A 15,400-nucleotide genomic window follows, 5' to 3' on the forward strand; every position below is an offset into this window, starting at 1 on the left:
TATATATTTATATATTTTTAATTTGCCTTCATTCTGACTCCTTGCTTTGGATGCAGTAGGAAGTAGGTCAGGCTGGTGGCTTCCTCAGTTCTGGAAGAGGCTGGCACATGTGGAATAGCAAACTCTCCTCATGCCCTTGACAATCCTGATTGCTCCAGAGACATCCCAGAGTCCAGATATCAGTGGGGGCGTTCCACCAAAGCCAGGAGCCCACCCCAGCACCCAGCACCTCACAAGAGAGAACCAGGATGGGGTTCAAGCTTTCTTTTCCATTAGAATCCATACAAATACCTCACAAGAAGCTGAAGAGACCCAGGCACAACATTTACAAGAGTTTGGTACTGCTCTCTTAGCCTTGACCTTGCAAAGATAAATCCAGCAGGTCACAATTTGGTTAACATCAACGTAAAAGCATAAAAGAAAAAATAAAAAAGTTCAAGGCCAGGCTGGATGGAGCTCTAAGCAACCTGATCCAGTGAGTGGCACCCTGGCCATGGCAGAGGCTTGGAACTGCATGGTCTTGAAGGTCCCTTCCAACCCAAACCCTCTTGGGACTCTAATGCTCAGCAGCTGTTAACACAAAAAGCAACATTTAATTTATTACTAGGAAGTTATCCTAGAAGCCAAAATACCTAAGAAGTGTTTAAACAGGAAGCTGTGGTCCTCAAGGCGTTGACAGACTGATATCCAAATGACAAGACACCATTTCTCAAATGCTAAACCCTGGAAGCATTGTGTTGCACTTCCTATGCCATTATTTTCCTTAATTCTTTGCAGTGGGAGGATAAAGCAACTCCTCCTAAACATGACAATCTTCAGCCTCCTCAGCAGACTCCGATGACTTCATCCGCACAAAACTGAGGAGATGTGTCACTTTGGAAATCCAGGGGAATAAAATAATCCTTGACATGCAAATGCAAGTGAGCAGAGGCTCGGAGTAACCCACCCGCTGCATCAAAGAGGTTAAGGCTCCCTGGCATCATTACAGCAAGAAGGAGGAGCTGCCCATTACAGGAGATTTGCTTCCTTTCCCTTCGAGTAAGGAAAGCCAGAACCCCCCCCAGCCCCCCAACAAAGAATGCAGGAAGGAAAAAAATAAAACACCTTAAAGGAAGAGAATGTATGCAACATTTTTTATGCCTATTTTTTCTTCCAAGTGAAAAAAAAAAAACCACGTATTTAATGTGGGTTTTCATTCCATTTACTGTAGCTGGTTTCGAATCAGCTCATTTGGTCCATAGGAAGTAACTATGGAAAACCAAGTAAAATTAGGGCTAAGCTCAAGCACCCCCCTAAAGGTACCAACATCCAGATGACCTGTGGCTCCTTGGAGGGGAGGAGGAGGGAAGGGAACCCAGGGAGCGCCCCTGCTCCCCGCAGCAGCGCACACGCACCTGGCACACCGCGTCCCGCAGCGCTGCGGGGGCTCCCGGGGCAGCGCAGCGTCCTGACCATGCCCGAGGGACAGAGCCGCACTCCAGCCCTGCCTGCTCTGCTCCAGCCCTGCCTGCTCTGCTCCAGCCCCCGGCTCTCTGCCGGGCCAGCCCCAGCCCGTTTGGGCAGCAAAGGCTGAGCTCCGGTTTCCCCGGGCAGGCACCGCCCCCGGTGCAATTCCCAGCGTGGGGCCGTGTCTCTATTTCAGGCTCCCTCCCGTGCACGATGACAGAGAGCCTCTGCTGGTGGCCACCCAACACCTCGCCCTGCCCAGCGCAGAGCAAACCCCAACGCACAGCTCAGGGCTCCCCGGGGCACTGCCAGGCTCCAGGTGGGATCTGCAGGAGCCACCGTGTCCTGGTGTCACAGCGCCGGGCGAGGTGCTGTCTGCAGGATCAGCCCGGCACTGTGCACAGCATGTCCCCCTTATCCCAGCCTTATCCCACAGAGAGCCACCAGATCACACCAAGAAGCAGGAGAAACATCCCTATCTACCTGCTCCTGGCATAATTTCCTTATCACAAGGGCTGGAGCCCCTCTGCTCTGAAGCCAGGCTGGGAGAGCTGAGGAAGAAAAGGCTCCAGGGAGAGCTCAGAGCCCCTTCCAGGGCCTGAAGGGGCTCCAGGAGAGCTGGAGAGGCACTGGGGACAAGGGATGGAGGGACAGGACACAGGGAATGGCTCCCACTGCCAGAGGGCAGGGATGGATGGGAGATTGGGAAGGAATTTTTTCCTGAGAGGGTGGGGAGGGGCTGGGATGGAATTCCCAGAGCAGCTGTGGCTCTCCTGGATCCCTGGCATTGTCCAAGGCCGGGTTAGACACTGGGGCTTGAAGCAGCCTGGGACAGTGGGAGGTGTCCCTGCCATGGCAGGGGGTGGGATGGGATGAGCTTTGAGGTCCCTTCCCACCCACACCCCTCTGGGATTCTGTGATTCCATAACACCTGCCGTTATCCGCCAGCTTAGATTGTCTGCATATATCATCTTCATGTCAATTATGTACAGATTTCTAAAATTTGGACTTCAGATATTTTTAAATCCTGGATTTAAAAAAACAGACTCCCATTTCAAAGCATCTAAAAGTAGATTCCACTTTCACAGACTTGGTGGAACAGCAATTTTCCCACTTGCAACGAAGGAGCCCAGACTCCGCTGTTCATGACTATAAATATATTCATAGATATTTTCCCTGGCACAAAGCACTTCAATTTTAAAGGCAAGAGATTCATCAACTCTTCTGGAGAGCTTCATCCTTTTGCTGCTTTGATTCTGTCAGTGAGCACACGCTCCTGGCAGGAGTGGAGGAGGGCACAATCTGCCACCATCTGCAGGGTGCAATCCATCTGAAAAGGTGACTGTCCTCAAGAAATTAGCATAGTCCAAGCATTTAACTTCACTCTGGAATATTATGTTCAACCAACAGGCTCTTTCCAGAGCCATTCTGCAAAATGTTCCTGTTCCCTGTGTGGTGCTGGGATCTTTTGGTTTTAAGTTGTAATGCAGCCTTTAACAAAAGTGGATAAAATTTTCCATCCATCTTTGGAGGCGAACAGGACAAAGGCAGGATTCCACCCTCCCAGTTAAATGTTTCTCCAGGAGATCAGCGTTATCAAAGTGAGGTGTTTAATCTGCTGAGACAGGTCCTGTGAACTTGAGCACAGTAAAAAAAGCCAACTCCCCAAGACTCCCCCAGCATTCAGCAGGAGCGGTGCTGCTGGCACCCAGCCACTCCCCAATCACCCACTATTCAGCACACACGGATCCCCACTGGAGAGCCACAAACCCACAGACAGAATGCCCCTTTGATCCAAATGTTCCAGCAGGTTTTTCAAAACTGATTGCTGATACAAGAATGAAGCAAGGGAAGGGGGGGCTGGGAAAAACACCTTGAAATTATCTGCAATTGTCAGCAGTGGGAGAGAGGCGAAGCACATTTTCAAGGCAGGAGAGAAGGTTCAGTAGCCTGCTTCATTTTCCCTTCTCTCTGGATGAATAAACTGTCAGGAAGAAATCCAGCTGAAAGATAGCCTGGCTCTTCCACAGCTTCAAACGAGGCTCCAGCTCCTGCCCACACGCTCACAGGACATGATGTTCAAGCTAATGAGATGCCATGGGAAGAAAAGGCTTCCCTCCTTCCAGAAGGGAACAAACTATATGTGATGGGAAGCAAAGAGCATGGATTGCCTTTCAGCCCCATGCTTGGCTAGCACACGAGCTAAATAAGGCTGTTCCACACAAGTGATGATTCTGGGGAGGCTTAGGATGGATCTCAGGGAAAGGTTCTTCCCCCAGAGGGTGCTGGCACTGCCCAGGCTCCCCAGGGAATAGGCACAGACAGCCCCAAGGCTACCAGAGCTCCAGGAGTGTTTGAACACCACTCCCAGGGATGCCCAAGCTGGGATTGTTGGTGTCTGTGGGGTTGGACTTTGTGATCCCTGGGGGTCCCTTCCAGCTCTGGAGATTTGTGATTCCATGAACTATTTCAAATGCAGGCTGCATCCAAAGGTTCTAATCCTTTCCAGTGCAGAAAAGGGACATAAGGACACTTACTCAACAACCCACTACACTCATGCTAACTCAGGAAAAATTCTTGCATGCAGCAGAGACTGCAGGGAGAACTGAGGCAAAGGAAACTGAGGCTTGGAGCCCTCCCTGGACACTGCTGGCAAGGGGAACCATGCAGGATTTCAGGACTGAGCAGATGCCTTCTGGCCTTGGGAGCTGCCTGAGCACCTGGCAGAATTGGAAAGAGCAGCGGGAAAAAAATGGGGGGATTTTTCATTGAGGAAAATAAATATGGAAACATGGAAACAGGATGGTCAGCAAACAGATCAGGCCTTGGGTTTGATGGAGCAGTGGCTGTCAGGCTCCAAAGCTTTCAGCCCCAACCTTTCCCAGTGCTCCATCACCCTTTCTGCTACACCCACCATCCTTCACGATGGAAAACTCATCTTTACATACAATATCACATCCAAGCCTGTAACAGCATAACATCTATGGCTCATAGAGAAAAATCCTTTTGGTCCAACGTTTAAGGATCACAGAGCAGCTGACCATGTCACCATCATATTTTCTGAAACATCCTCTTTGCCCAGGACTCTTCTCCTGGGAAGCTGAGAGGCCTCAGAGACAAAGGAAAACAATATAATCTCATTTGCTTCTCCTGTGTTTTGCTGCTTTGGAATGTAGTTTGGAGATGGTTTATACAATAGGTGGTTGTTTGATTGGTTTCATGTGAATTGTTTTAACTTAATGACCAATCACAGTCAAGCTGTGTCAGACTCTGGAGACAGTCACGAGATTCATTATCATTCTTTGTAGCCTTCTGTAAGTATCCTTTCTTTATTCTTTAGTATAGTTTTAGTATAGTATTCTTTCATATCATATCATATCATATCATATCATATCATATCATATCATATCATATCATATCATACCATATCATATCATATCATATTAGCCTTCTAAGAACATAGAGTCAAATTCATTCTTTCCTACCATGGGGGACCCCAGAAAATACCACATGACGAGCAGCCTGAACTGCAAGTCACCCCACACCTGCTAGAGACAATAATGACATGTTTGAGTGCCACTCTCACTCTCAAAAAGGGAGGAGGACAAGTTTTCTCCTTGCTTTCCTCAGATTTCAAGCAGGTGCACATAAATATTGAGTAAGTTTATGCACAAAGTTTGGACCAAAAAGTACTGGCGCCCAGAAATCAAAATCCTGTCCCAACATGTTAATTCAGGGTGCTCAAAACAAAACTGAAGATGGTGCTTGGTCAAAATCAAAATCATCAGTTCAACAATCCTGGAAGTACTGATAATGCAGTTAAAACCAGTCATGCCCAGAGCAACCATAATCCAAACTTCACCATTGGCTCTTCACCCTCAAAAGAAACAACCCCCCACAATTTCCAAGCACCAAGAGTGACTTTTAACTAAAGATAAGAACGTGGAGTAATTCATCAAAAGGACTGTTTTACTGTAAATACACAAACTAAGTATTTCTGTGGGAATTACTGCCCTTAAACTAGAGCCATGAAGAAACTGGACACCTTCTACAGAGAACTCTGGATGGAAACCACCAAATCCCAACCCAGAGGACAGCTCCCAGCACCCACCCTCAGCACCTCCTTTGACTCATCCTGATGATGAAAAGCAGCAGAAAGCTCCAACAGAGGAAAATCTCAGCACTGCCACCAGAAAGGCCCAATCCCCAACTCCCTCGCACTCAGAAATTCCCTTTATTCAGGTTCTATGGCACATAAGGGGTTCACAGCAGCTGAAATGCTCCTGCAATGCATAATGGGTTTTCCTTGCCACAATGGATCATTATTCCATGGCGATCTAATCTAGTAATAGTAGATAATACCAGTAATATGGATTTGCTTTAGTAAAAGCATTTTAAATTGCATTAAACACAGTAACACGAGAACAGCACATTTTGAAAATGGGTATTTCTAATTCCTGGTGTATAGAGGAGCAACTCCTGCTTCCAAGCCAAGGAGAAGCAAGTCTGTCTTAACACAAGGCCAACCCAAAATCATGGAATTGCAGAAAAGGTTGAAAAGGCCCTCGAAGATCATTGAGTCCAACCATCAACACAGCACCACTGCTAAACCTCGTCCCCAAGTGCAGCCTCAATGCTGGACTTTATGTTCAAAATAACAAGACAAAGAGGAGAAAACAAACTAAAAAGCATTTTAATGAGTATTGTTGCCTGTTCCTTTAGGGCATAGAACTTTTACCCCCAAGGTGCAGCCTTCACAGGGGGCTGAACAGCACCAAACCACCTCATGGGCTGCACTTCATAAGTGGGTCGCTCCAGGTCTGTCTGGAGACAGCCTTCCCCTACAGGGCATCTGGAATCTCAGGAGCTGCAACACCCAGGGGACCTCTGAGTCCCTGAGGATCCCTCTGAGTGAACAATCGGCATGATGAAATACTTTTTGTGTGTTACAAAAGGAAATAGATGTTCTAAAAAGTACTCAGCAGAGGTCTCCAGACATAATTGTGAGTAGGTGGTTTGGGCTGGGAGGAATATGAAAGCTCATCCAGTTCCAACCTCCCTGCCATGGGCAGGGACACCTTCCACTAGCCCAGCTTGCTCCAGTTCATTTGAACTCATTTCTGTGTCATTATGTTGGGTTTTGCTTCATCATTGCAAGTAGAAAAGTGTAAATTAAGATACAAAGGTTTACTACTTCAGTTACTCCTTAAGGGACCGTTTACTCAGAAGTAGTCAGGCAAAAAAGGGATAATTTTGGGGTTTGTTTTCAGGGCTTTTTTTCTTAATCTGGAGTTATTTATCTCCCATTTCTTGCCTTAAAGCCATGCCTTCCATAGCCCTCTGTGTGCCCCAACCAAAATTCAGCTGGCACCTCCCAGAAATCCATCAGAATTCCTTTAGCGCTTCTGCTGCCAAGAGGTACCTGCTTATCATGAGAGGGGGGAAAAATATTGAAAACATGATCAGCAAATAGGGAAGTGGTCTCCACATAATAAACCCAAATGTGCTGGACCTGGAGAAAAGGAGGCTCGGTTTTCTCATTCCGTAGAACCAGTGCACATTGTGAGCCTGAACATATCCTACCTGGATGTTGGTTAAAATAAGAAACCACAGTGACTACAAATTTGCTAAATAGCAAATACCTCCATTAGTTTTGGCTGCATTCCTCCAATGTTTTACACCAACAGCTACTTCTGGGTTGCCTTCCTCCAGCCACTGATGGAGAATCCATCCCCTGCCTTTTGCTGGCCAGAGGCACTGCCGTGCTGACATTCCCATCAAGCCAGCAGTGCCAATCAATGGCCTCCCCCAAAAAAATCAATCCTGGCCCACATTTCAATCCCCCCCCACCCCCCAACACGCAGCCAGCAGGAATCGTTCATCCTTTGTGCACCACGAGCAAAGGAGCAGCTGAAAACACTTGACATTTGTCAATGCAGATAAGATTCCCTCGACGCTGGGTACGGGTGTTCACTCCTGGTGTTGGAAATGCATCAAGGCAGAGCCGGTCCCAGCATCACTGCAGCTCTGCACAAGGACTCTCCAATCCAAAGAGCCAGAGGACATCCTGAAAGGAGCCCACAAGGACCACAGAGTCCAACCCCTGGCCCTGCACAGACACCCAACAATCTCACCCTGTGCATCTCTGAGAGCACTGTCCAAATGCTCCTAGAGCTCTGACAGCCTCGGGGCTGTGCCCATTCCCTGGGAGCCTGGGCAGTGCCAGCACCCTCTGGAGGAAGAACCTTTTCCTGATATCCAGCCTCACCCTGTGGTTGGATCCCTCTCTGCTGCATGTTAAGAAGTCACCAAGTAACACAAATAAATCCTCACTGCTTTCCCTCAAACTCCTCCTCGATACCCAAGGCATGTCCTTGGACAGGTTTTTTTGAACATCTTGTTCTCGAGCCACAGTTTGAAATCCACTGTACCCCTGCATCGCTGTCATCCTCTACTCCTGTCTCCAGCATACATGAGGTTTGACCTTTTCAGATTTACATTTACAGCGTTCACAATCCTTGTGAGCTTTGCTACAGATGGGGAAAAAAAAACGAGTTGAGAGGAATTTCTGGAATGGTGACTGGGCTGCTGATGTTTCCTAAGGCAAAACACACACTGCTTCTATTCCAGCTTCCTAATACACTGGTAAACAAGAGAAAATTGATTGACAAAGGAACCCTAACTAGCTGGAATCTTCTGAAAGATGGAAAACAGACTTCCAGGGCTGCCCACACAAGTGAAGAAGCTTCAGCAGTCACTGTTCAAGGGTAGCACAAACAATGCTCCAAATGAAGAATGCAGCAGGAAAAAAAATGCAGCCCAGCAGCTGGATTTCCAACTGAAGGAAGGAAAGGCAGGCGCTTCCAAAAGTGTCCCACCACATATCCAGCCTCATGCTTCTCCCTTTCCTTTGTGCTACAGATGCTGTGCTTGTTTTCCTGGTATCCTTGATTTATGTGGATCCCTTCCACCCAGCTGTCTCAGCACCACACAGAGCCTCAGTGTGTTCCCAGGCTGTGGGAACCCCAGGCTGGAGCAGATCTTCCTCTCCCATCCAGCCCCCAGAGGGAGGCAGGCACACTTTTCCTACCACATCCACCACTTACAACACAGGCACAAACCCCAAAGTTCTGGATTTTAACAAGGCATGGAGGGACAGGACACAGGGAATGGTCCCCACAGCCAGAGGGCGGGGATGGATGGGATACTGGGAAGGAATTGTTCCCTGGGAGGGTGGGCAGGCCCTGGCACAGGGTGCCCAGAGCAGCTGTGGCTGCCCCTGGATCCCTGCCAGTGTCCAAGGCCAGGCTGGACACTGGGGCTGGGAGCAGCCTGGGATAGTGGAAGATGGTGGACCTGGATGAGTTTTAAGGTCCCTCCCAACCAAAACTATTCCACGATTCTGTGATTTGCCAGCACTCCCATCCTGTGAGACCATATGAGAGCAGAAACAGGCTCTTGGATAAGGATGACCAGGTCTGGATAACAATGATCCTCCTCAGACATTTGTATTCCTTGGCTCGTGAAGGTACCACAAACTTTGGCTTCCTCAGCCCTAAATGCCCTTCAGTGCTACAGAACACCAGTGCCCAAATTCCCCCTTCTGATGTGTCTCATTTTTAACATGGCAAATAATGGGCACAAAGAGGAAAGGCTGAGTTCAAGGAATGGCAACGTTCCCCAATCCACTTTTCCAGACCTCCAACCCCAGACCTGCCACCCTGCCAGTCACTGGTCTCCTGCCAAATCATGGAATCATTAAAGCTGGGAAAAACCTCTAAGACCAAGCCCAACCATTCCCCTAACACTGCCAACTCCACCACTAAACCACGTCCCCAAGTGCCACATGCAGAGTCTGGAATAACTTTGCGTCAAAACAAATTCATCTGCCATTTATAATGAATGGGCGAGATCCAAAATATTTTATATTTAATCACCTTTTGATATTTCCAGCACAAGACACCAATGTGCTTGTACAACACTGTTACAGATCAGAAGCATCTGCCTCTGCTTTTAGCAGTTTTATTTCCTAGAATACTCCTGCTACGCACACTCCATCTGTCTTGTCCACCATCAATAAAATCCATTGATCAGTGTCAGCCACCAAAACCCAGCAGAAAGGTAAAAAGAGGATAAGGAATTGAGAGCTGACTGCAAAGGAGGCAGCTCCCAGGGCAGAGGATGTGGAATTACTGTGAGAAGGGAGATGGGCAGCACAAACTTTAGGAAAGGTGAAAAAAAGTAAGAAAACAAGACACAGCTGGTTAAAACAACACCTTCCTAGTCCTGCTTGGGGCTAAGAGCTGCATTTCAGCTTTGCTTGGGAAGCTCTGCCTGTGAAAGGCAGACTTCACAGTACCCATAGGCTTTGAGCAAAGCAGCCAAAGAAGTGAGAGCCATCAGCAGAGCTTTGTCCCACCAGAGGGGGGGTCACCAGGGACCAGCTGCCCCTGCTCTCCCCTGTCCTTCCAAAAACCAGGCAGCAGAACAGGACATGGGGGTTCTCCAGCAGTTTGGGACATGCTGTGCACACAGTTCTCTCAGTCTGAGTTCCGAGTACCATGTCCTGAAAAAACACAGCAAGAAGCAGAAGCAGCACCTTGAAGTCTTGAAAGGATGGCCGATTTTTTCACCCCAAGAAATTAAAAACTGTAGTGTGTCAGGAAGAGAACCAACTATCAACAGGCTTCCAGGTTATTGTACTGCTTCTTAAATTGTGATTACCACCATAAATTCGATCATCTGGGGCTAAGTGGAGCTCCAAAGAGATGTGTGGGATTAGAGATTAGTTCAGACAGTTTGAATTATTCCCTCCATGCTTGGAAGGAGATGTAGAAGAGAGGGGAGTTTGGGGGGAGGGGGGGTGCTGTTTTGAGTTTCTTTGGTGTCCTCCAGCCTGGTCTCTCCTTGATTCACTTCATTTCTACTCAAACAAACCCTGGCTGTTCATGGGTAGGATGGGCTTTGCAGGACGTGGAGCTGTGACCACACAGGCAGCTCCACGGCCACAAGTGCTGGGGACACCAGCCCTGCACTGTGCCTCAGCTAATGGGGGAAGGGCAGAACAAAAATGGCACCAGGACAGGGGCACAGAAATGGGGGTTTTCAGAACAGGCCCCAAACCATGCCCCCAAGTGCCACATCCACACACCTTCTCACTTCCAGGCACGGTGACTCTATCACTGCCCTGGGAAACCTGGTGCAATGCCTGATCACCCCTTCAGGGAAGAAATTTCTGCTAATATCCAATATCCTAAATCTCCCCTGGCTCAGCCTGAGGCCATTCCCTCTCCTCCTGTCCCTGTTCCCTGGAGCAGAGCCTGACCCCCCTGGCTGTCCCCTCCTGGCAGCAGCTGTGCAGAGCCACAAGGGCCCCCTGAGCCTCCTTTTCTCCAGGCTGAGCCCCTTCCCAGCTCCCTCAGCCCCTCCTGGGGCTCCTGACCCTTCCCAGCTCTGTTCCCTGCCCTGGACATGCTCCAGCCCCTCAGTGTCCCTCTTGTCATGAGGGGTTCAGAAGTGACCCCAGGATTCCAGTGTGGCTCCCAGAGAGGGGGAGCTGAGCCAGCCCCCACCTGGGGCAGCACCTTAGGCCAGGTTCCCTAAACACACATCAAAACCCATGAACAGAACCACCTGAGGCAAAGCCGGTTTTACGTGGACACCATTAGAAACACAAGCTTGTGGGTTTTATTCTGCACACACAAAATCATCATCTCCCCTCAGAAGTAGATGCTCTGTATAAAAACCACCACAAAGGACTTTGAACCTGCAGTTTGGAAACACACAGATGCAAGGGGCTCTTGTTTATCCACAGTTTAGGGATCTTCCCTCTTAAGGAGACACAGCACCAGCGTGGAGCTGGTGTTCCTCCCCCTGCCATGGGCAGGGACACCTTCCACTATCCCAGGCTGCTCCAAGCCCCATCTAACTGGCCTTGGACACTGCCAGGGATCCAGGGGCAGCCACAGCTGCTCTGGGCACCCTGTGCCAGGGCCTGCCCACCCTCACAGGGAAGGACTTCTCCCCAGTATCTCATGAAAACCTGCTCTCCTACAGCTTAAGGCCAGTCCTCCTCATCCCATCACTCCATGGCTTTGTGAAAAGTCCCTCTCCAGCTTTCTTGTCAGAAGCCTTCCTTTCCCCATCTTGCTCCTGCATCTCATTTCTGCCTCTGTGATAACTTTTTGATTGAAGCAAAACAACTGTGCCTGCAGATCAGCAAAAGGATTAATTAAAACAAAATAATAATAAATAAGCCCCTCCACATAATGTAATACAATCTAATACAAATTAAAACCCATATTTTGAAGTACCAGGAACAAGTCAGTCAAAGCTGACTTTATATTTCCAAAGGACAGAGAGCCTTTGCATAGAGGCTCAAAAATAAACCATTTTCATTTCAAGTCAAAAACCCAGCTGGAAATTCTAGTCATACATACCTTATCCAGAGTTCAAGGAGCATTTGGGAAACACCCTCAGGCACAGGGTGGGATTGTTCGGGTGTCCCGTGCAGAGCCAGGACGATCCTTGTGGCTCCCTCCAACTCAGGATATCCTGAGATTTTATCATGCCATTTTTCACCAGTTTTTGTCTGTCTAATCCCTGGGAAGAGCAAGGAGCCAGGCTCCAGCCTGCCCACCAAGAGCACTCCAGCAGCTCTGCTGCCAAAGGGTAAAAGGCTTCTTGAAGCATCTGCAGTTCTCAAATAAAAGGGAACATCACTCACTAAACCGGCATAAAACAGAAGGTCCTGGCCTATGGATTCTGTGTTAATATTGACAGGTTGGAGCTCACAAGTAGCACTTAGAAGAGTGAAAGAATAATGAAAAACCCAACATGAAGACTTTTTGTTGTGAAGAGCTTAAAAAAGTTGAGGAGCAAATCAAGGACCCAGAAAATGGTGAAAACCAGCAGAAATGTCTGCAGAAAACTTCCAAGTGTAGTCCTAAGTTTGACAATGACAGCATTCCAGAGTATTTAACAATTTCCACTTAAGTCAAGCTAATAGAAAGATTGAACTTTAATTTCCACTGAATTACTGCCAAAAGCTTTCCTTCAGCTGAGGATGGAAAAAGCATTCTTCCTCCTGCCTTTTTGGCTTGTTCAGGATACACAGCAAGGAAAGGAGATTTTTACAGGGGCAGAGTGACAGGACAAGGGGGAAAAGCCTTAAGCTGGAGGAGGGCAGGGCTGGGTGGGATATTGGGAATTGGGAATTGTTCCCTGGCAGGGTGGGCAGGCCCTGGCACAGGGTGCCCAGAGTAGCTGGGGCTGCCCCTGGATCCTTGGCAGTGCCCAAGGCCAGGCTGGACACTGGGGCTTGGAGCAGCCTGGGACAGTGGGAGGTGTCCCTGCCTTCTTGTGCAGGCTGCCCTCTCCCTCACTCCTGAGCCTTAACTGCAGCCATCCCCAATTTCCAACTGCAGCTGCTCATAAATCAAAGGCCAGCAGGGGCTCCACAACAATCCAGTCCTGCAGCTGTGACTGCTGAGCTACCTGCTGGGCAGGGGAGCAGCAGCAGCAGTCTGGGCAGGTGCCCAGCTCCCCTCAGGTCCTGGGCTGTGCTCCTGAGCCTTGGCTAGCCTGGAAAGCAGCATTAGGTGGCCAAGGATCCATGACAACACTGGGGCATTAAGCAGCCACTTGTCCTGCATGACAAGGTGGGTCAGAAGATGCCAGAAATCCACTGAGGTGCTTCATAAAGCAACTAGAACTTGTTAAAACCCACAAAGCCAAGCAGAACTTCTGCCCTAGGGATCCACCTGACTCCAGAGGGCTTTCCTGTCCTGTCTCCCACCTCAGCCAGGCTGAGGAAGGACAGCTCTCTGAGGGGCTCCTAAACACCTCTGACACACCTTTCAACAGGGACAAGGAACAGTACAAAATTCCAAACAGAGAAAAGACCTATTTGATAAAACCATAAAATCAACAAAAGCCCTCTGTGATCATCAAATCCAACTGTTCCCTCAGCATTGCCAAGGCCACCACTAAATCATGTCCCCAGGTGCCACATCCACTTGTCTTTTAAATCCCTCCAGGCATGGGGACTCCACCAGTGCCCTGTGGACAGCCTGTGCCAGGGACTGCCTCCAAGGAGTAAAACCAGCTGGGAACAAGATCCCCAAGTGTGGAGAATGAGGGAGGCAGGCCTGTGAGTGTTCATTTCCATGGGGAAACTCTGAGGTTGTCCAAAACCTGCCAAAATTAACGATCAGAGAGTCCAGAGCAGGAAAAGATGGGTGGAGGGGAAAAACCCTGCATGTTCTCTAGTGTTTTATCAACATTTATTGATTTATTTTAAAAGCTGGGCGGAACATGGGGAATTAATAGACCACCATATGCCCATGTGCTGCATCTGCTACAGCGATTTATTCTTATAGTTCTTTTATTACCTTCTTTGGGAACTGAATGAGAGAAGGATCAGTATCCTGACACTTGGAAATTAGCTCGTTTTCACAACTGTCAGCAGGAAAGCAGGAATTAATCCTCTAATTTCAGCCTGAAAAATAGTGAGAGCAAGCCCAATGAAGAACATAAAAATAAAAATTGTTTCTGTGTTTGTAAGAGGAGGGGGAAAAAAAAAGTGCTTGGAAGAGCAGTGGCCTTATTATGCTGGCAAGGCTACAGCCCATGAGATCAATGTTTTGATGAGCACAAGGACTTGTGCCAGAGGGGGACGGGAAGCAGGAGAAGAGACTTCAATGGGCTGAAAGCACAGAGAGAGGAAGAGGCAGGGAAATGGTTTGGGAATGAACTGGGTCAGGGGTGCATTTAGGACAAGGGAGAGCAGGGAATGCCTGGACAGGGACATGGGAGCTGGGCAGGACCTCAGCTACCAGCTCTGAAAGCTGGGAGGAAAGAGGAGAGGAGGCAATGTGGTCACCCTCGCCTACAGGTGAAAGAGGATCCCTAGAAGTGGAAAAGAAAGGAGAAGGATTTCCAGTGGACTTTGCACACCACAAGAGAAGCACCATCTGCCCAAGGCAGCCCTCAGCACGCAGGCTCAAAGGGAACCCAGAACACCTCAGCCAGCTCCCAAGAACAGCTCTGTATCCAGCTTGGAGACCTCTCTAAGGTACCAGAGATTTGAAGTGAAGAGCAGATAAGGCTCTTGCAGGGTTTGGCTGTTTTTGGGGTTTTTAGCACCTCTCCAAAAGCCTTCCTGCACAGCAGCAGCAGCATCAAGCCATGTCCCACCCCAGGGCTGAGTCTGCCAATGGGATTTATTTTGGGGCTTGCAATCCCCCTGGAGCTGGGAGCTGCATTTCAGCACTGCCTCTGCCTGGCTCGTGATCCCATGGCAGTCACAGTTTCTAGGTCAGAAAGAGGATTCTGTAACAATCCCAGAATTTATTGAGTTGGAAGACACCTGCAGGGATCATCCAGTCTGGCACCTGACCCTGCACAGGACAACCCCAAGAATCCCACTCGGTGCCTGAGAGCATCATCCAAACACTCCTGGAGAAATTTTGACTGAACTTCTTATTAAGAAAAAACAAGAAACTGAAACCCACAAGCAATGAAATGCAAAGATAAACCTGCATCCCCTTCACAGAAAAACACTCATCACAGCAAACTTGGGCAGAAGCCCCGTGCTTCCACAGCGAGACCTCACGGATCAGCCTCTCGAAGAGAAGATGCATTCCAAGGTGAATTTATGCACCCAGCATCCAGCCAGAGAGGGCTGGAAGGGAAGGAACAGCAAGTCCCCACCTCTCCCTTAAAGCTCTGTCCCCAGAGCTGAGCCCGGGCTGCCGGAGAGGAGCCGCTGGAAGCAGCGCTGCCCCGGCCTGGTGTTCCAGGCTGCGAACAAAGGCGCCCTTAAGTGTGGTTTGATTGACGCAAATCAGGAGGCGAGCGGGTGATTCATCGCTGTCAGAGCACAAAACCAGCACTGGCCGAACCGACCGATGTGCTCCGACCTTCAGAGCACAGAACCAGCATGGCCGATGTG

At 49.0% G+C, this 15,400-nt stretch overlaps 1 protein-coding gene across 7 annotated transcripts in view; it reads right to left on the reverse strand.

The window, feature by feature from the left end:
- HDAC4 (histone deacetylase 4) overlaps positions 1-15,400 on the reverse strand; it is a 179,010-nt gene that overhangs the window by 111,243 nt on the left and 52,367 nt on the right. The window contains exon 1 of one of the 7 annotated variants that reach the window (XM_084209703.1): positions 1,395-1,498. The exons of the other annotated variants lie outside the window; for them this stretch is intronic. Coding sequence (XP_084065829.1) covers positions 1,395-1,455 — 61 coding nt within the window. The 5' untranslated portion in view covers positions 1,456-1,498. Of the gene's footprint in view, positions 1-1,394; positions 1,499-15,400 lie in introns of those variants that run through there. 7 annotated transcript variants of the gene reach the window in all.

This window comes from Fringilla coelebs, assembly GCF_963513975.1.
Source record: "Fringilla coelebs genome assembly, chromosome: 7".
Lineage (NCBI taxonomy): Eukaryota > Metazoa > Chordata > Aves > Passeriformes > Fringillidae > Fringilla > Fringilla coelebs.